A 21,382-nucleotide genomic window follows, 5' to 3' on the forward strand; every position below is an offset into this window, starting at 1 on the left:
CCTCAAATTTTCTTTCTCTTAGGAATAAAAATGGAGCTTGTGTTGAGAACTATAGAAGTATTTTAGAACGTGAATACTTCTGAGGCATCAGAGGGAAATGCTTGCATAAGAAAAAAGCAATAAAGATGTCACTGCTGCTCTTTAGGGTACTGTGACACCACACTTCAGACTGAATATGGACACCTCTGAGGGAACTGTGGCTCAGTTTGTTAATATTTGTAAAGCGCTTTGTCTTGTTTGGATGGGTGGAGCTATATAAATGCAAAGCCATTGTTTACCATTCTAACATCCTTCTGTGTTTAAACTTCCTAGTAGACTTTGTGCTGTTTGTGCCCTCTCCTCTACATGATTTCATTCTTGTTGAGATTTAAGCTCATCTTTCCTCATGTTTGAACTTTTCCTCTCTGCTTGCTGCCTCTTTCTGTTGAATGTAGCCATCGTTTCTGTCGTAGCTGTATTTGCCCTTGTGAATCTTAAATATGAATTCTGATATCACTGCTTCTGTTGGTTGTTTTGTCACTGAATAGTTGCTTCCTTTGCCAAGGTGTCTTTAGTATCTGACCACAGAAAGGAAACATTAACCTGAGCTGAGTTCGAGGACCTTGCATGTGAATATATAAACCAAGCAGTTAATCCTGGAACCTTAGGAAGTAAGATCAAACTAAAATTTAAACTTCAGAAGAGGCATTCCTGCTCCTGACAGCATACAAAATTGTAACTAACGTAGTTAAAATCAGCAACTCAGATCTGTTACTGTTATCTTTGAATTACCTGAAAATTCACAAAAGTAGCATTAAAATTGTTAAGACCATAAAAAAAATAGGAAAAATTTAGTAGTTTCAAACAGTTTGGATGTTATTAAAATAATAATAATAATAAAAAGATTCATCTTGAACTTGAGAATGATGTCAAAATCCTTGTTAATTGTCAGCATATAGGTTGATTCTTACAGTATTAGTCTTGGAAGACAAGCAAACAAATGTTATCCATCTGAACTTCCACTGGTTCAGGATTGCTCAATAGCACAGGAGGCTTTACAGACTACATGACAACAAACCCTATTCATTTTATAGTGTATGCTTTCTTCCACTGTGTAATAGGAACTAGTTTTTGTAAGACATGGCTGTTCATACAGGGCTGTGTCCCCCTGCATTATTCAGTGTCGTGCAATCTTTGAGTGTATATCCAGCTACATTTAGCTTTGTCAAAGAGTACTTAGTTTAAAAATTTGCAGAGAAGTAATTAATATGTGGTGCTTATATCTTGGCTTTTTTTTTTTTTTTTTTTTTTCTTCTTACATTGTGCTTTTAAATTCTCTTTAAGACTCTGTGGTTCCCTTGGGTTTATGAGCTTTGTCAGGAACAGTGAGAAAAGTAAGAATGGCAATTTGCACTTGAATTTTATGAGATCATTCATCCTAGAAAGCATACGGACTTTCCAGGAATGAATAAAGTGAGCACCAATTTGCTATCTTGCTTGTTTCATTTCTTCCAAACTTCTTTTTATCCAAAGCATGTGTGCAATTGTACCATGTATTAAAGACAGATGGATTTGAATTTGTTGCAGTTGTGATTGGAAGGAGAACCAGAAGGGAAATAGCAATTTTGAAGCTTAGGAATCCATTATCTGAATTCTTTTTTAATGTCTCTGCTTCTTTGAATGCAACTTTTTTCTTCATCCCTGTTTGTTTTGGTTTTTTTTTTAATGTAAGAGATATATGCACGTAACATTTTTCTGTGTCAATCTAGGTAAGTTGCAAGACTGAATCATAGCATAAAATTGTGAGAAAGGTTGAGCCTGGGGTAACAGCAGGACAGTGTTTTGCAGTAACAGTGTGTAAGGTTGGGTGCACTTTTGCCTGAGCATAGTTTCTAGTTATGAAAACTTGGCAGATTTTTCACCCTTTGCTGAGCCCATTCAGGCCTTCTTTTTTTTTCTTTTTCCAATGTAGGCTTACCTTCTGGCTGCACTCTCTGTCAAATGGAGCTGAAGAGCCCATTCCAATGATCTGAACCTTTTTGTGTGTTTTGTTACTCTTTTTAAACAGCATCAGGAAAATTGAGGTGTTAAAATATGTAATGATTCAATGCCTGGCAGTGCATCTCCTCAAGTCTCTGTATGTTTCTTTATTTTTCTTCTTCAGCTATGATTAAGACATAACCCTACGGTTATTGAAAGTAAATAAACCACATCTAGGTAACATTGAGAGAAAAGTGGTGGTATTTTGCTTCACGGAATTTCTTGACATGCAAGTTTAGTGGAGCCTTTGCCATAGGATGCCTTCTGTTTGTCTTTTGGATGAAGTAACAAGCACATCACCTGTGCTTCAGATTGCTCACTTACAGTTTTTGAGCTGTGGCAGCTCGTGGTCGTGTCTTCCTTCAATTTTTTTTTGTGTGACTTGGCCATGAAATTCATCACTGACCATCAGTGTAATTGTGCTATCCATAACTGCAGAGACAAACTTAGGTTTGATGTTTTCTCTTGAAATGTTGAAGTCTCCAGCTCTTAGTGCTAGTTTGCTCCCTCTTGCTGGATGGAAGAGCAATCTACCAGAGATGACTGTAAATATCATACCCTGAGGATGAATTCCATGCTTTCCACTGTCTTTAAAATGAGATCTGTAGGCTTGTTGGCAGCAAAGCCATTTATGATTTTTGTAGCAGAAATCTGCATTATTGTTATTTCCCTAGGAAGAGTCAAACTGAGAGGTTTTCTTGCACTGATGAAGTCACTCTCATGAAAGACTAACAGTGTAGAACATGGCACTGTCAATTGCAACGTATCTTTTTTTGCCCATGGTACTCAGATCTGGATTTTGTTCCAGAGCTTTCAGTTTCTGTATGCATTCTTCCTGTCATAAGATCAGAGTACTCAGCATTGTTTGTCTTCAGATCTTATGTATGTATGTCTTCAGATCTTCAAACAGGGTTTGAAGTAGAGTGCAGAGCTGATTGCTCCTGCTGTAGCGTCTCTGAGTAGACTAACGCTAGTGGCTAAATCTTTTATTTTTTTCGTAGACAAACATGTTATTTTGCAAACTCTGTATGGGTTAATGGATAAATATATTCACAATAACTACTAAGGAATTCCGGTAGCATTGTAGGGGAACATCTGGCATTCTTAAATTTCTGCAGTCATTTGCTTGTGAACTAACAAGAGTAAAAATGAGAAGGGCTCTAGAATAACATCCCAGAACTCCACCAAAGAGTGTTTTCAAGCTTTATTAAAACATTGCAAAAGACCGCTAGCTTTTGACTGCTAAAGATGAGTTGTAGCTGTTCTTTGCTGTCTTTATGTGTTGAAAGGCTTGTTTCCATACCTCTGCCTTAAGCTGGTATAGCATCATGCTGCAGATAAAGATTTATTCTTTGGCTAGTGGAAGTTTACATGCAAGGAAAAGAAACGTCTTCACTGGCAGTGTAGGACCAAATGATTCAGGAGCCTCTTAAGTCCTTGCATCTCTGAAGAGATAACAGTTTCAGTTGGAAGGGTCCCTGTGAAGGTGGAGCCCGACTGTCAGACTGCTTTTGAACTGACCCACTGTTAAAAGTATAATTAAGAATGTTATTTGAATGCCATAGACAGGCATTGAGGCAAGAAGCAACTGCTGGAAGTCTGTTCCAATGTCTGACTGTCCTCCTCTTGCTAAAATGCTTTTCCTCGTGTCTAGCAGGAACCTCCTTGATGCAGCTTGAGCCAGTGCTATATATCTTGTCATTGGATACCAGGGAGAAGCTGGGTGCTTCCCTCTCTCCACTCCTCCTTAGGAAGCTGCAGAGAGCAATGAGGCCATGTCTTAGGCTCTTTTTTCCTGAGCTTACCAAACCCATTGTCCTCAGCTGCTCCTCTTGGGACGTGCCTTCTGACCTATGAACTTTTTTGCATCCTCTTCTGGATGCATTGAACTATCTGCACCTCTTTTTGAAACACGGAGCTAGAAACTGTGCACAGTACTCCAAGGGAGCCATGCGAACACTAAATACATTGGGAGAATCACCACTTTTGACTGTGCTGCAGCTAATGCATCCCAGAGTACAGCTTACCCTCTTGGCTGCTTCAGCAGTATTCCACAGCTCTCATTTTAGGTGATATGTATATAATTTTTTTTTGCTCTCTTCTGCATCTAGTGGTGACTTGCTTAAATTGTTGAACTTGATCCAGGATGATTTTCTTTCTAGAATTCAAAGTGTTAATTGTTCTGAAGCAGCAATTTGTGTTTCTTATTGCTTCTTTCTAGAGAACCAACCTGCATTCTTATCATGAAAATCAAAGTGAAATAGTCAATAATATGACTATTTGATAATAGGAATGTATATATATATGTATATATATATATACATTGTATATATGTGCGTATACATATGTGTGTGTGTATATATATATAAGTGGGCTTTTTGCCCTGCAAGTTAGAAATTTTTATCACCTGCTTCTGTATTTGTGTGTATTTTGCTTTATAATAGCTTTTTTTTTTTTTTTACTTCATGTAGTTAATTTTCAGAACAGCAATGTTGGAAGGACTGCAGCATGGGGGCAAACTTATTGCACACAGTTGTCTGTTCTCTAAGGCTGTGTTCAGTGATGACTTTAAGGCACAGGCAGTAGCAATGGCTCCAATAGCTTTTGATTATTTGAACACTCTTTATTTTTTTCCCTGCATAAAAAACCACATCAGCCTCAGCTATTAAACTTATTTGACAAAATAAGGTGACATATTATATTCCTCCCAAATCATGTTGCAGGAATTTGCCCCATGTATGAGAAATGTAGCTAAGCTGCTAAGTGCAATAGATGGCATGCTGTTGTCTCCCTTTTGCTTTCATTAAGTAGCTTTACTTGTCTGCCTAAATTTTAATCTAGGCCTCTCCCTGATCTTTCCAGTTATAAGCAAGGCTGCAACAGTCTCACCTAAAATAGTGTATTGATAGAGATAGAACAAGGGTAGTTCTGCCTACATGAGTTTGAGAAGTTTTGACCTGAATCTTATTCCAATCTCCTTCTACAATGTCTTGTAGCACTTCTGTGTTTAAGATGTACGTAGCATATTCCTAATAAATCAGTGAAATAAACCAAAGAGCTAAAAAGTATTTTTAGCTAAAAAGATGGATTCGCTGTGTTTATAGGAACATGTGAAACTTGAGCTTGAAGCATTTTGTATCAGAATCTTTCGTTTCTATTAGCAAATGTACCTTATGTGTGAAATACTGGAGAAATCAGAACCTCCCCCCCAAAAACGTTTTAGTGATACTTTTTTATAACAGCTAAAAGGCCACATATGGAAAGCAAAAAATCAAAATAGCAAACTGGAGTAAAATTTGATCAAAGTGTCCATAGTTGAAAACAAATAAAAGGAATAAATAATTTATTTTACAATACATAGGTCTTGAACAGCCCCCAAACGCTTGTCAAATTTAGGAGCTGAAGTTTGGCAGGAGGATCTTCACCCCAGAGGAAAATTGCTACCAGTTTGGCTGCAGAAATAGAGAGCCTGCTGTAAGGCAAGATTTGGTTTGCTACGTTATTGTGTGAACATTACTCAGTCACAATAACTTTGGGAGAAATGCCTTGCAGGAAAATACAGAAGCTGACGTTTTGGCCTTTTTATGCCTCTAGAAACTGGCCTGCCAGAGGTTTCTGAAGGCAGGTGTATTCTTTAATTGTTTCTACAGTTTTGGAAGCAAACGATTGCTAGGTTGTATTTGGAATCTCTGAAGTGTCAATGACAGGCTTGGATCAGTCTTGGGAGTGATGGGAGTGTAGTAGCAAGACAGGCAGGGGAGAAGAAGGGGGAGAAGGTCTAGATTGGGACTGGGGATGGGAGAGGAGTTGTGGGCAAAAGGAATGCTTAAAGGTCAGAATGGGTTGCTTTCTACTTTTCTTACCCTTGCTTTTTTTTTTTTTTTTTTTCCCTGTCCTTCTCTTTCCTGCTACATCTTCCAGTGTTTAATGGGTGTTTAAAGGGGAACTCTTCCAAACTTGTCAAATTTTTTGTATTCCTGAAAAAATACTCCCCCTTTTCCCTCAGACTTAAGAAAATACAGACAAGATTGGACATGTTTAACCCTTATGCTGCCAAATCTGTGCTGAGATCTTACTTTGATACATGGTCAGGCCCTTTTCATTCAAGTGATGTCAGGGACAAAAAACATAGTTTGAATTTCATAAGCTACTTTCATTTGATTTACGAATCTTCATTAATGAGAGTAAGGATATAATTACAGTGTGCCTTTGTAATTGTGTTAGTTACAAGGAGACCTAAAAGGGAGCTGCTATTTCCACCATGTTTTAAGATTGTAAGGGAATTGGGAATCATCTTGAGATGAGGATATTTTGAAAAATAAAACAAACAAAAAACTCTAAAATAAAATAAAAGCAACCAACTCCCACACCCAATAAAATCAAGTACTTGTGTATTAAGTATCTGTTAAGGAATAGGTAAATAGAACTGGTATTCTATCCTATGTTTAAGTCTTCTATACTTTTGGGAAAAGAAAAGCTGCTTTTGGTTTTTTTTTTTTTTTTTTTTCCTTAGAAATTTGGAAATGCTGATGTTCAGGTTAGAGATACTGTAGACGTTGCTGCATAGAGGAAGAAATAGCTATGTATGTACAGCATTAATGTAACTGCTTCTAGTTTTAAGATGAATATGTTGAAAGGCTTTGTTTAGCAAAGGGTTTTGTTTCCCTTTGATCTTTTTTTTCCCTTTTTTTTCCCCCCTTCTCTGTGGTGTTAGCTTTAAGAGGCCAAATTACTTCTCTAAGTCAGAATAAATAACTTTTAATTTTCCATAGGAGCTGAAGTTAAAAGATGAAGAATGTGAAAGGCTTTCTAAAGTGCGAGATCAACTTGGACAGGAATTGGAAGAACTTACAGCTAGTCTGTTTGAGGTTTGTTGGAGTCTTCGATGTGATATACTTAAAGGAAGCTGAGCCAGATGTTTTATATAGAATCAGTGTTTTTCATGCAATTTCTCTGCAATAAGCTTATAAAGGGATTTCTGTTCTAAAGTCCCGGGTGTGGTGGTAGAGAACTTAAGAGCAAGTAGTAGGCTTTTCAGTCAGATGAGAGACTTTGTTGAGCTTGTCAGTTTGCCTTGGCACAAAATGAAAAAAATAAGGAAAATGTATCAGAAAGCTTGAAAGCATTTAGGCTTATTTTTTGGCATAACTGTTTTGATGCAGCTTCTGTCTGACAACGAGGCTATTTAGATAAGAGCTAAATTTGGGGTTGTCATGGTGATTAAATACAAAATAGCATAGTTCCCGATTAATAGAGGGTGGAACATAGTATAGAACTTAACCATGTTTTCAGCTTTTGAATTTTGGGTCTGGCAGCATGTTACACCCACGAGTTTGAAGACAAACTGAATAATGCACCGGGGTGGCGCCTGGTTGCAATCTGAAACGCCTTGAACTTTAAGTGGGATCTTTTCTTCTGAGAAAATGGCAGTGATGCCAGCAAAGATTGTGAGCTTGCATCAACCAACTAAACAAAAATCTTAAATCCACCACTTGAAACAAGATTAGTTATCATTTTCTCATTGAATGGAGGCATACCTGTTCACATAAACTTCATAAATCAGTTATACTTTTTGCTTACCAAATTGAAGGTCTTAGTTTTCAGCATATGCATAAAGAGAAAACATGATTTAGAAACAACATGTTGTAATGCTACAAAAGTGCTGTCAAAACCTGGACAGTATTGGCATTCATAAATAGAATTGCAAACTGCTCTGTGGATTGGCAATTTATTTCATCATCCCAGTAGTGCAAAGCTACTAAAAATATTAAGTGTTATAAATATTAACCAGTGTAAGTGGAACACTGGAAGGCTGTTTTTTTTTAGTATAAATATTTGTGTGTACTGGGAGGAGGAAAGTGCTGGGCAGGCATTTTAACTGCAGAGGAATAAAACTTACGTTATCCATTTAACTTAAAGCAGTTAATCAATTTGTGAAAGCTACATGTGAAATGTAACACATTAGCAATGATTATTTAATGAGTTTTAATTATTCAGAACTCCCAGCTGTTGTGGGCACGTCATTTAAATTCTCTTCTGTGGTATGTTTTCACCAAGAGTCTGTAGTAAAACACAGTGCTGAGGTTTCTTCACTTTTACAGTGGAATCTGTAGTCCTAGGACTCACATTCTATACTGAATCCCACTAATTTCAGTGACTGTGTAAGATGCTGCCTAAGTTGGTATGGTGGAGCTGATGTTAATGCATCTCAGTTGAGGATCAAGACTTGTTTTACACAGCTGGTTGTATATGTTACGTTTTTCCACATATAACATGCTTTGCTTTCCAAGATGCATCACTAAACAAACTGCATGGTCAATGTTAAATGTATTTGTACACATTGTATAAATGTGTATGTTCTCATTCCTGCATGTGTATGTTACTTAAGAGAATTTTAGAGACCCATACTGTACAGCTGTGTCGTTTGCCAGTGGCAGCCAGATCTTTTGGTATCACTATGGATGAACATTTTGTTTTATTTATATAGTGTCCAGACACGTGCTAGGCGCTTTACAGATATGAGAAGGGTCCTACCTCAGGTGATTTGGTTGGTGGCCCTGATCTTTCCTTTCCTTTTTTTTTTTTTTGGCCTTTGTTAAGTACCAAATAAGAACAGAAAATTGGATCATGGGTGCAAATTGCTGGATCAGAGCCAAAACAAATAAGTTACCCAGACAAAAGGCTTAAAAGTCTGACGTAAAATGATGTTTGGGAAAAACAAAAAAAAATTGAAAAAATCCCAATCCTTTTATGCTTTGTTATTAGCTTAGTCCTCCTTGTTTACTCAGATTGGTTTCTAGTGCATTTTCTGTTCTACTTAAGAAATGTTTATTAATCCATAAATTATTTTTAATCCTTTACTTTACATTTTTATTAATGGTGAAACTTCAGGCTTGAGTTGTTTGACCAGTTCCTTCTGCATTTGAGTAAAACTGGTTATTCTGGCTAGGAGAGAGAAATTCTTCTGAATGTGCCCTTGTTGCTTGTGTTGCTACTGGTTGAGTCTTTCCCCTGGGGGTCAAGGAACTTCAATGGTCAGCTGCTGAAGTGTGTCCAGAGGCTGGCATTCATGACAGGTATTGTTTTTGTTGGGGGGGAGGGAGGAGGTTGGCTGACAGCGGAGGGAGTCGTTGAATATCTGTATCTCGGCTCTGGACCAAGGAGAAAGGACTTGCTGGTGCAGTGAGGAATCCAGATTATGGATTTGCAGCTATTTTTTGGTTTGTAACTGTTTAGATTCAGCAGATTGTTGCACAACTTATTTACAAGTAATTGCAGTGAAGCAAAAGTATGATGCAACTCCTTAGGTTGTGTGTTTTTTTTTTTTTTTTTTTTTTTTTAAACTTGTAAATTGGTGTGAAACATTTATTCCAGCTAAACATTTTTTACAGGAAGCACACAAAATGGTTAAAGAAGCTAATGTCAAACAAGCTGCAGCAGAAAAACAGTTAAAAGAAGCACAGGGGAAGGTGAGTTTATTTCCAACTTGCTTGTTTTGTCTTTTTACATGAACCTACAGCTGAAATGTGAATGATGGAAAGATTATTAAAATACAAATTGACTCGTTCTGTGTTGCCATAATGTGTTCTTAGCTAACACCAATGGATGCAGCATCACATTAGGTAACTAGCAAGGTGTGCAAGAAACCAGTTACTGTTGCAGTAACAAAGAGATCTCTTGTTAGCACTGCTGGAAAATGAAGTCTTGATTTGAACAGAAGTTACTGGAAATGTCATGAAATGATTTAACATCAGCCCACAGGTACGATATTTATGTTTGTTAATGACTTTGTATTTTTGTTTTCAAGATTGATGTCCTTCAGGCTGAAGTAGCGGCACTGAAAACACTAGTACTGTCTACTTCACCTACATCTCCAACTAAGGAGTTTCAGTCTGGTGGAAAAACTGCTTTTAAGAAAGGGCACGCAAGAAACAAGAGTACAAGTAGCGCTATGGGTGGAAGTCATCAGGACCTTACTATGATGCAGCCAATTGTAAAAGACTGCAAAGAGGTAAAAGTATGAGGATTGTCTTCTTTTGCTGATAAGCCAGTTTAATTGCTTTGTTTTTCCTCACAGTAAATTTGGTATGTACTAGATCTTATAATAGGGATTGTAGAGAGATTTTTCATTAATGAAAGAATTTTTCTTATGTACCAATAGGTGTTGATTTTTCACTTGTATTTACCATTGAATCTTTAAGGAAGGATGCAATAAAAATTGAAATATTGGAATTACTAATGTAAAGGTAGGAATTAAAAACAAAGGAGGGAAAAGTAATAACAAAATTCAACAGTGTAACTGAATGGCAAGTCCTAGTGGCTTTTTTTTTTTTTTAAACCAAATCCATCACCAGCTGCCACCAGGAAGAGTCATTTTATAAACCCATAGTGGATGAAAGAGTGGAGGAAAACCTTATCAATCATAAAGTATTAGAGAATAGGAGAGAGTTATCACTGGAGTCCTTGGAAGGCCTAGGGTTTATCTCCTCCTGCTATTGAGAATGGGGAAATACTGAGGCAACAGCTTGGTGAAAGCAATCTGAGAGTTGTGAGAAGGTTGGACCTGCTGGTGGTGAATGAGTAGTGGAACTGAGGGTGCTGAGGTTCTGCACACAGCTATGATACCTTCATGTCTGAAATAAAGTAGTGAAAACGTGATGGATGATCAAAGCTATACGAGTCTTTCTGTGTAGGGAGACTAGGGCTCTTTATGTTGAGACTTTCTGAAAGCAGGACAAAAATGTATATAATCACAAGTGACATGGGGAAGATGAATGGTGAACAAGTAGTAATTATTTCTTGTAATGAGAAGGCTCTGGAAACTAGAAGGAAAATCATTTTGGCCAATATATAACTAAATTTAATAACTAATTGTCACAAAGTGACAACAGGACAAAAAACAGTGTTCAAAATGATGCGAAGTTGCCGTGGAAAAACCCATTGAGGTACATACAAATATATGATTTGTATATCAGGAAGCTTATTTAATTACAAATTGCAGGAAATTGGGGGGTACAAAATGAAGGCACGTTGCTGTATTTCTTCTCATGCTGTTCTGCAGGCCCTCAGTCACTGCAGGTCATTAGCAGAGAGAGGGATGAGCTAACTGGATCTGTAATATGATTCACAGTGGTCAGTTTTATACTTCTTTTTGCCAGTCATCATTAAATGCATTTATGCTATCTGTCTTTTCATTAAAGATTTAGAGAAGGTATAGTTATGTTTCCAAAAAAAGACAAATGTCCTGTTAATTTACTCTCAGTGGTATTCAGGATATTTTTCTTACTAAAATCGATTTTGTTGCTCTTCAGAAAGATACAAACAAAAGGGGGAGAACTGGTATGGAACCTAACTAGTTTGGAAGCATAACACTGAGGTTTTGACTAAATAAATTTGTTAAATGTTGGGCAAGAGCATGAAGAGGGGAAAAACTGATTTTGTTTCAATTTCCTATGGAGAGAAAGTGGTCAGTGTAATGGATATATTGCAGAAAATCCATCCCAACATGCCAACATCCCAGACAGCTCCTTCCTAGTATGCATGAGTGGTATCTAACTAATTTAGAATTTATGAGCAGGATTTAGATAAGCTGAACATCTATACCCAGTGTAAATGCTAAACGCATCAGTGGATTTATTTTATTTTCCCAAGAGCTGAAGTGTTTCTCTGTTGCAGGTAATCAAAACTTGGATCTAGTGAAAGTGCAAGTAAAGACAGAGAGCAGATACATGCATAGCAAACTGTAGGCTGGAAAGAAGGAGCATCAAGCTATATTCACTGAGTAATTTTTTCAAGGCAGCTTCTTTATAAATTATAGCTTTGGGTGAAGTGTTTTCCACATCTAACAAAAATCAGTAGTTCCTAAGAAATGCGTGGCAATTTTTTGATTTGTGCTGTATGGTTCTAAAATAGCATTTTTTTTTTTCTGCTGATGTCTCCTGGTTGTATTTATTTTAAAGCCAAACTGATGTGGGTTTCAAGGTATGAGAAGTACCTTGCTCATTCAGGGAGCAAGTTACACCTATTGAGTTTCATTTGTGCGGTGAGGTTGGTGGCTTAGCAACCAGAACAGTTATGGACTAGTTTAATTAAGATGGTTCTTCCTGATTGTACCTGAGTGCAAGACACGTAGCTCTAATGGAAAACAAATTTGCCTGTCTAATTTTTGTAGGTTCTTTCTCATGGAGGGAGGGGGAAGGGGAAAAAAAAAAACACACAAAAAAACCTCCATGTGAAAGAATGGTTAAGTGCGGGGAGCTGTGGTAAGGAGTAAAAGACTGAAAGAGGCTGGTTCAAAGCAGTGATGCTCTTTCAAAATGGATTAAAAAACAATTTCAGCTCTTAGCGTATGTTTTCACTTTCCGTACTCTCATCTGTATTATTTGCTTTTGATATTTCAAGACTTTCAAGTCACATTTGCTTTATAGAGGTGCATGTTATGAAAGCAGTATTACTATTTGTTGGTGGTATCTAGTGTTTTCCTGAAAATGTTTTCTTCCAAAATACTGCTTTTCATTCTTGTTCTCTCTTTTTGATTCTCTTTGTACTCTGGAGCAGAGCAGCAACCTAAGAAGCCCACAGAGGGAGCAGCATTAGGATCTGCTTCTCATTTTTCCACTTTAGTAACCTTTTTGTTTGTCTTCTGTGCTTTGACTGTACATTTAGTGCTTTTTTTTCTTTGTTCTCCATGACTGCCTGCCATTTCTAGAGGCACTTTTTCTACATGACATTTTCTTTCTTTTATTGCATGGTATTTTTGATGCCCCTAACCTTCCTGGCCTGTGTTTGGCCTGCAGTGTCTTTCCCTTCATATAGCTTTTAGGTTTTGGTTTTGGGAGTACAAGCCTGTTACAATACAGGAATGGGATTTGACAGCCAGTTGGAAGGAAAAGGTGCTGAAGTCTGTGTCAGCAGTCCCAAAGCCAGTTTGGGTAAATCAAGGTGGTACCACAGTCTTGGGAAAGTGAACTGGAGAAGATGTTTGTAGCTGGGACATAATTGTATTCTTTCACAGTGTGGAAGAGAACACAGTTCTAATGATCACTGTTTACCTGTGGGTACCTGTAGGTGATCAACACTAGTGTGATAATTACAGTATTTAAAACTTGTGAATGTTTGTGTGTTTTAGGCTGACCTATCTTTGTACAACGAATTCAGATCATGGAAAGATGAACCTACTATGGACAGAACATGCCCATTCTTGGACAAAATCTATCGGGAAGATATTTTTCCATGCTTAACCTTCTCAAAAAGCGAGGTATGTACTCTAAGTGTTGTCACTGATGCTTTTTATTTAAATGTGTCACATGGAAAAAGTAGACTATCTTAATTGATGTATGAAGTTCTACCATTTTGTTTGACTCGGGTATGAGAGTTTACAGTGAAATACCCAAGTTTAGTGTGGGGCGCTGAAGCAGTTTTTCTTCTCCATTTGCTATTCTAGATGTGACTCTCTTAGGTGGAAGCTGTCTACACCTTTCCGTGTTAATACTACCTATCAGAATAAGTCTGTAGGAAGGAGTGCTGGGTTTCCCCGTAAGTCACAGGTCCCATTTAGTAGAAACGGTGTCCTGTCACTGTCCGTTGTTCATACAGTATGAACAGTATGGACCAACATAGCTAATTTTGTGGACCTGTTTTTCTCTCATTAAGCAGAGCAGGTGGAAGGCACAATCTGGGTGTCTTCTCGAAGAGAGGTTTGTGTTGCATGAATCAGACTTTGGGATTTGAAGTGATTTATCATGGACAGTTTAGAAATATGGTTTCAGATGAAAGAAACAATGTGGCTTTTTTCTTTGTGTGATTTTTCCATTTCCTCTTCTTTTCCTAGTACAGAGGAGGTAATGGTGTTTTACTCATGCTGGGAACATGATGGAACTGGTTCCAGCTGCAGCTTCAGTACCTAGTCTTTGTTCTTAAGTAGCATTTGTAGGCTATAGTTGCAGTATCTGTCTTCAGGGGAAGGGGAGGCAGTATTGCATACCTTTATTAAGAATAACAAATTTTAATGCTCTCAGACTTGATTTTTTTTTTTCCCCAATGAAATTAAGTAAATCACATAAAAAAGGTGGTATATTTTCCTCAAATTTGTCTCTTACGGTGTGTGCACTTTTCCCGTATTCTTCACTTGCATGAAACTCTCCCACTAAGATGTTTGCTCACTTACTATTTAACTTAAATTACTTCTGCACTGTATGTAAGTAGGTCATCCTGTTGTCCCAGCAATTTCGTTTTGTTTTCTTCTACTTCAGTGGCAATATGGTTACTGTATTTGTATTTCCTCTTTAAGGAGAGAATACGGCTTCTAGCACAGGTCAGCTGTGTAGTTAATGCTTGCAAATGCTGTGCACAGTGACATACTTTCCTTTGAGTATCAATAAACTGCTGTGTAGCTAATAAGTGACACATTATGGTTTTTGAATAATTGAAAATGCAGTTATCTAAATGGTTGAAGTAATACTTCAGCTCTTTGGAGCCTGTTGTCTGTGTGTGTAGTCTCCTGTTTTGCATTTAGCAAATAGTATTGGGAAAGAATATTTTGTATGAAGTGCTGTTGTAGTAACATTCTAATTTTGAAATGCTCAAAGTACAATAGAAAAATATTTATATTACTCAGCAGCAAAGGAACGTGGACAAAGAATTATTAAACAAATAAAATAAATTGTACCTTATTTTAAATCAAGTAATGACTATTTCTTGTCCATACTTAAACACTAGTCTTGGGCAACTATTGAGTTCAGTCAAGCAAAATGAGCATATTTCTAGTGTTATTTTGTAAAGAATTAACATAAAAAAGCCTGAGGGAAGTTGCACTTCCTTTATGAAAGTGATATTTTAACAATACCAGTGTTCTGAAGGCACAGTAACCTGTTGTCTGTTTTATATATTGTTCAATCTTAAATCTTTGAATGTCTTTCTGAAGTAATCTTTGGCTGAAAAATGGGCTAATATTCACTTTGTTTTACAAGTTACAGAGGTTGCGTGCTGTTGGTTTTTTTTCCCCTGCAGAACACAATAAAATTAGAGCAATTTTTTAAATACACAAGGTTTGTGCCGTGTCCAGTATCTGGCAAAAACAGTGTGCAAATGTATGTGCTGCTTGGGTGCATGAGGAATAACTGAATATATGGTTAGCATGCTAACCATACATTCCCTGCTGTAAAGGCAGTTGTATTGCCTGAGGGAGGATAGGGTTATTTGGAGGGCAAAATTTCAACTGAAGCCTAGGAATTGGGCCTCTTGTGTAGGAAGCAAGCAAAAGCTTATTTGTAATTGAATTTGTTTGGTTTGTTGGCTTTTTCAGTGTTCCCAACTTAACAGAGACAGAAATGTGTCACTGCTTTGAGGCAGTGGATCACATGGAGCTGTTTTTAACTGCTTTCTACATTTCTCTTGCAGTTGGCCTCAGCTGTTCTGGAAGCTGTTGAAAACAACACTCTGAGCATTGAACCTGTTGGCTTGCAACCTGTTCGATTTGTGAAAGCTTCTGCAGTTGAATGTGGGGGACCAAAGTATGTTAAGCTAACAGACAGAGGGGAAATCTGGACTCATTTGAGAGAACTGTATTCTCAATCCAAGAGTTATCAACTGATCGCCTCATTGAAATTTGTATATGTTAATCTTGTAAATATTTATTAAAATATCAGACTTCAGAATTGCTCTTGCAAAATTTTATGGGGGAAGTAAGCAACTAACAATGCAAATGTTAAAGGTTTGTTTTATATTAACCATTTTAAGATAATTCCCTTCTTGAGAGAGCTGCTTATGATGCATTGACTGTAAGAGTAGCATTCTCTTCCTTGGAGAAGATCAATCTGATTCTTAAAGCAGAGATTTCTGAAGTAGGGGCTGTCACTTGGAAAGCATTGTGAAAAAGGTATAGAAGTAGTGGGGGATCAATGTCAGACAGCTAGATTTATTTGTGGCATAAGAAATCTAATACGTACAGAGCATATTGACAAAGGCAGCTGAAGTATTTGAGAGGAGATATGGAAAGTAAACCCTCTGAATGTGAAAGAAGGAATGTAATCAGGGAGTAAAGGTGAGGGTGAATTTGAAGGTAAAGAAGGAAATATGGTTGAATGGCAAAATGATTGCTTTAGGAAGTTTGGAATGGCTTCAGATTCCTCTAGGACAAGGCTTATGTGTCAGGTGCTGATGCAGATGTTAAAATGAGTGAGAGGGACCTGCCTGAGGCACTGGGGCTCTGAATGTGAAAGGATTTTAGTGCTTTAGCTTTAGTGCGTGTCATGGTTAAGCAAGACAGGCCAGTATCACAATCCTGAGCTTTCCAAGCGTATTGGAAGTCTTGACTACTTGTGTAAAAGATGTCCAGCAGAAATAATATTTCTCTGTAATATTTTTTTGTTAGAGCTCAGTTTTCTGATAGAAATCTTAAACCAGAATGTGTTTATCAGGATCGACTTAATTTTTTTTTTCTCATTGCTGCTGTTTTTCAATTCTCATTTTTCTTTTGAGTGGCAGAGAACATTTAACATGCCGAAGGAAATTCTTGCTTTCTCTCTAAAGAAGCTGTATTGTATTCTCCAATGTAATCCATAAGTAGTTGGCTGGGTAAAAATTAATGTTTTGAGATGCCTGTGCAGAAATTGTACTTTAGTTACGTTAGTTACATTGATAGTCAAGATTTACTCTTTCCTCTCTCTTGCAATTGTCATGAGGTGACAAAAACTTCTGTATGCTTGTTTGTGGTTAAGTAATAGGTGAGGGATAGGCGGTACGTAAGCTTAATTTGACAGCAAATGTGCATTGCCTTAAATATTACTGGCACTGGGTGGGAAACAGCTGTTTCACCTTTCACTTAATCAGAGTAGCAGCTTTGCATTTTCTGTTTTTATGTGGTGAAAATCACTTTTTATTTAAAGGGCATGGTTTCATAGGTAACGTAATACATACAAACAGCATAAATAAATAATAACAGTAACTGGAATAATGCTCCTGAAGGAATGATTTCGTTGTCCAATTGCCTGGGGGACAGGAAGAACGGATGCATAAACTAGTGGGATGGGTAATAAACCAACAACAAAACATTGAGTGGAGGTCAGGGAGCTGTGATGTAGTAAAGAAAGGTTTTGGCATACAGAAGTTACTGAATGGGTGCCAGTGGTGTTGTGTAGTAATGAAATACAGCTGGGTTTCCCCACAGGATTCAAGTAATTGTCCCCATGGGGAACAAAGCACTAAGCTGCATGTGTGCTGTACAGTGCAGAACTGAGTCATTAGTAATAGCTGTCATTCCAGCATTTAACCTGGTGTGATGCAACACACTGTATAGAAGGTAAATATATTGCTGGAAAGAGAAAAGGTTTTTTTTTTCCTCTTCTTCTTGGCATTAAAAATCTGTCTGTCTTCTCACAAAGGCTTGACTGCATTTGTGATCAGCTTGCTTCAGCAACTATACAATTTCTTGGACCAATGTCAGTCCTCATAAATTACTGTGGAAAATCATATACACTACAGTTTTCTCCTGTGTTGCATGGTTCTATGGACCAGCTGCAGACTATTAAAGGGGCTTGTAGGCTGCTATTGAGACTGTGTGAGCTTAGAAAGGTGGCTGCTTCTTAAGACTCCCTAATTTTCTGAGATAGAGATGAAATGGAGGAGATCTAGAAGCTTTTCAAGTCAGTGGAACAGTGGATACCTGACAAGCCAGTTCATCTGGAATGGGATGCTGCAATATAAAAATTCCAAATCAGATTCCTGCTGTGTTTACATTTATTAAGATAGTATTAACAGCAGCTTCCTCTTCAGGAGAGATGTAAAAAATTTTTTTCCTGAAGAATGCTGGAAGAGTTATTTGGAATTGAAGAATTTCTGACTACTGACCTCTCTTTGTTCGTGTATGATATATTTGCATATACACTAGAAAAAGTAAATGTAATTATTTTGCCATCGCTTCCTGTAATGATAATGGAAAGAATTATTACAGTCAACCTGTTTTCCTTCACCTCAAGTTCTTTTATACTCTGAATGTAAAAATGTGATTTCAGTTTGGGCATAAATACAAAGCTGATCTTAGAATGTGTCTGACAGAGACTTTGTGAATTGACTGTTATCCTATGGGGCTTGTTTTTTTTTCTTGATACGCAACATCAAGAGGAAATTTAAAAAAACAAAACATTTTAAATGTTGGGGTCAGCTGATTATTTAAACAAAGCTTATTCCATATATAAAGAGTTAAAGAATTCCTGCTGTTCCAGACTGTCAGACTTGAAGCTGTGAATGTGAAAGTAACTGACCAATGCTGATAAAAGATGTAAAATTAGGAATATATGATGATGTGCTGGTGTTGGAACAAAATTTGTCCTTATCAAGCTAGAGTAGTTGATGATACCATTTTGTAAGCTGCAATTACTACATTAAGGCAGAGATTTGAGTACCTATGCAAATAGGAAGTAATTACATTAACACTCTAAACACATATAGGTGTTAGACATTAATGTCAGATTTGTTTATTAACTTATGTAAACTTCATGTTTTGTAGGAAATGTGCTTTAAGTGGACAAAGCAAGTCGTGCAAGCATAGAATCAAATTAGGAGATTCAAGCAGTTACTACTATATTTCTCCTTTTTGTCGTTACAGGGTAAGCAGATTTACCACAATTTCATTTTAAGTAGTATTTTTTTCTACCGTCATACAAAATGATGTTAACCACCATCCTTTTATATGGGTTTAGATAACTTCTGTGTGCAACTTCTTTACGTATATTCGATACATCCAGCAAGGACTGCTGAAGCAGCAAGATGGTGAGTGACAAATTGCATTTTGGTCATATGAATCAGAGAATTGTAGAATGAATCATAGAATGCTTGGGTTGAAGGGATCTCAACTATCATCAGGCTTCAACTGCTCTGCCGCATGCACAGCCACCAACCTACAGATCTGCTACTAGACCAGGCTGCCCAGGGCCCCATCCAACCTGGCCTTGAGCACCTCCAGGGACGGGGCATCCACAACCTCTCTGGGCAGCCTGTGCCAGCACCTCACCACTCTCTCTGTAAAGAACTTCCCCCTGACATCCAACCTAAATCTTCCCTCCCTCAACTCAAAACCATTTCCCTTTGTCCTGCCAATATTTACCCTTGTAAAGAGTTGACTCCCCTCCTGTTTGTAGGCCCCCTTTAGGTACTGGAAGGCTGTAGTGAGGTCACCCCCACAGCCTTCTCTTCTCCCGGCCAGCTCCCTCAGCCTGTCTTTGTGGGGAAGGTGAAGAAAAAATGCGTACAGTGAATGTGCCTAAAACTTTCAGATGATAGTCATTGTGATTGTGAGACTTTGGTGAATGTTCAGTAAAATAATAAAGAAAGAAATGGTGCTTTTCAGTCTATCTTAAAAAACCTTCACATGAAAATTGAAGACAAATTCCACAATGAGTGGAGCTATGATAATTTTCTACACAGTATTTAAAAAAATAGAGACTGGCAAAAAGACTGGCAAAGCATGGAAATATTTATGATCTTTCCACATCATTTTTGCCTTTCACTTCCATTGTTTTGTTGTTAAAGACTTGAAAACAAGTTCTATTTTATTATTATTTTTTAATCTAATGCATGGAATAACCAGCAATATCATTTTAAAAAAAGAAAAATTCTGCATTGGTAAGAGACCCCAAAGAATCTTAAGTTGGTTTGACCTGGTACATTCTTCCCTCCCTTAATGCACAGACACATCTTCTCTCACTTCATGCACTGAAAATTCAGTCAACCCTTCTTTGTCAGATTGTTGTGCAGGGAGAACTGATTGATTAAAACAAACAAACAAAACCCCCAAACATTAAACCAGACTGTAATTTTATTTGCATGCAGCTGAAAAACAAGCAATTAATCTTCAAATGTGGCATCGCAAGATTTCTCGATGAGGGCTCTCTGTATAAGTGTGTTAGCTAGTGTGAAGCATGATTTTTTTCATTGTGCTCTGCCTCCCCTCTCAGCAAAAGAGAAAGGTAATTTTACTTCTGTTGCTATTTTTCCTCCCCAGAGTTACCTGGTTGCTTTTTTACTGTCAGGATAGCAGTATATATCCAACAGCTGCCCATTTAAACTCTTATCTCTGCAGTAAATCAGAAATGTGCTTAAGTGTGTGTGCTGTTTGGTTTCAGTAAGTCTATATAAAAGATGGCTGTGTAAACACTGCACACCTCTGAATTTGAAAAGTAGACTGCATGTAAGAGTTGTGGTTGTTCTTCATTTACTATTATCACTCTAAAAGAAAAAAAATCGTGATTGTATTTAAACAATTTAGCTAAAATTTCCTGTCTAGGTAAAAGGATAAAACTAAGTGGCCTTCAATTTTTACTTATCCAACAAATTCTACTTCCTCTTCGCAGTCCTTTATACAGAAAATGAGTCAATGAGCAGAACAATTAAGTTAAGAAACTAATTAATTGAAGCTGAAGAGCACTGATGCATTTCTTTTCCCAAGTTAAATAAAAGCATCAACGTTTAAAAAACAAAGTAAAATTTGGTCTTTTACTATGACTATCTCCTAGAATGTTCAAACTTTTATTTATTTTTTTTTTCAAAACCAAGCACAGAGAGCTCGCACAGCTTAATTCTGATTTCACTGGGAAGTAACAAACTAGGGAGTTTGTTGCTTCTGAAGTTTCCTTAAACTAATGTACAGGGAGGCAGAGTGCCTATTTCAGTTAAAATAAAAACCTAATTCATTGCATCTAGTGATATTTCTGTCTTTTTCAGTGGATCAGATGTTCTGGGAAGTTATGCAGCTGAGAAGAGAGATGTCACTAGCGAAGCTTGGCTATTACAAGGAAGAACTCTAAATCTTTTTACTCTTGAGCATGCATGAACTTCATGTAAGATACATAACTCTAAAATTGATGAATCTTTTTTGTCACTTGATATTTATTTCCACAAAGTGGGTCCAAGATCTTTCTCCTTTGGCAGATTGCACTAAGAAGTACTGTGATTGTTTTAAACTGACCTATGCTGTATATGTGTCCATATAATACCTAGTTGAACAAATGTGGTAAGCACTTGCAGGTGTCTTAGTGATTGTAATTTACATTTAAAAACAAGACTTCTGATTAAATAAACGTTGGTCTGAAGCAGCATCTGCAGCATCTGTTGTCTGTTCTTTGTGAAGCAGTGTGACGTGAGCCTGCCTGAGAAGATAAGCAGTTTCAAACTGAAACCAAGATGGTTATTGATGGTTTTGAGAGAACAAATGCCTGACATGGTGCAGTGTGAAGATGTATGTATGCATCCTTTCTGTGTGTGTATGCCAATCCAGTTAACAATTAGAAGGTTGTGATATTCTTTTAATGCTGCATTCCTATATTCTTCATTTCCAAGTAACATAAGAGAACTGTATACTGCAAACATT

The 21,382-nt window shown here is 37.3% G+C and overlaps 1 protein-coding gene across 3 annotated transcripts in view; it reads left to right on the forward strand.

The window, feature by feature from the left end:
- The window catches only part of LOC125700892 (RAB3A interacting protein), a 29,159-nt gene extending 8,049 nt beyond the window's left edge, over positions 1 to 21,110 (forward strand). For 2 of the 3 annotated variants that reach the window (XM_048962188.1, XM_048962172.1), the window contains exons 4-11: positions 6,792 to 6,887; positions 9,411 to 9,488; positions 9,827 to 10,030; positions 13,148 to 13,276; positions 15,418 to 15,530; positions 18,524 to 18,623; positions 18,717 to 18,786; positions 20,737 to 21,110. In XM_048962188.1, the coding sequence (XP_048818145.1) occupies positions 6,792 to 6,887; positions 9,411 to 9,488; positions 9,827 to 10,030; positions 13,148 to 13,276; positions 15,418 to 15,530; positions 18,524 to 18,623; positions 18,717 to 18,786; positions 20,737 to 20,819 (873 nt within the window). In that variant the 3' untranslated portion in view covers positions 20,820 to 21,110. The remainder of the gene's footprint in view (positions 1 to 6,791; positions 6,888 to 9,410; positions 9,489 to 9,826; positions 10,031 to 13,147; positions 13,277 to 15,417; positions 15,531 to 18,523; positions 18,624 to 18,716; positions 18,787 to 20,736) is intronic. The other variant, XM_048962181.1, reaches the window with a different exon arrangement.
- Positions 21,111 to 21,382: the final 272 nt, after the last annotated feature.

This window comes from Lagopus muta, chromosome 1 (assembly GCF_023343835.1).
Source record: "Lagopus muta isolate bLagMut1 chromosome 1, bLagMut1 primary, whole genome shotgun sequence".
Lineage (NCBI taxonomy): Eukaryota > Metazoa > Chordata > Aves > Galliformes > Phasianidae > Lagopus > Lagopus muta.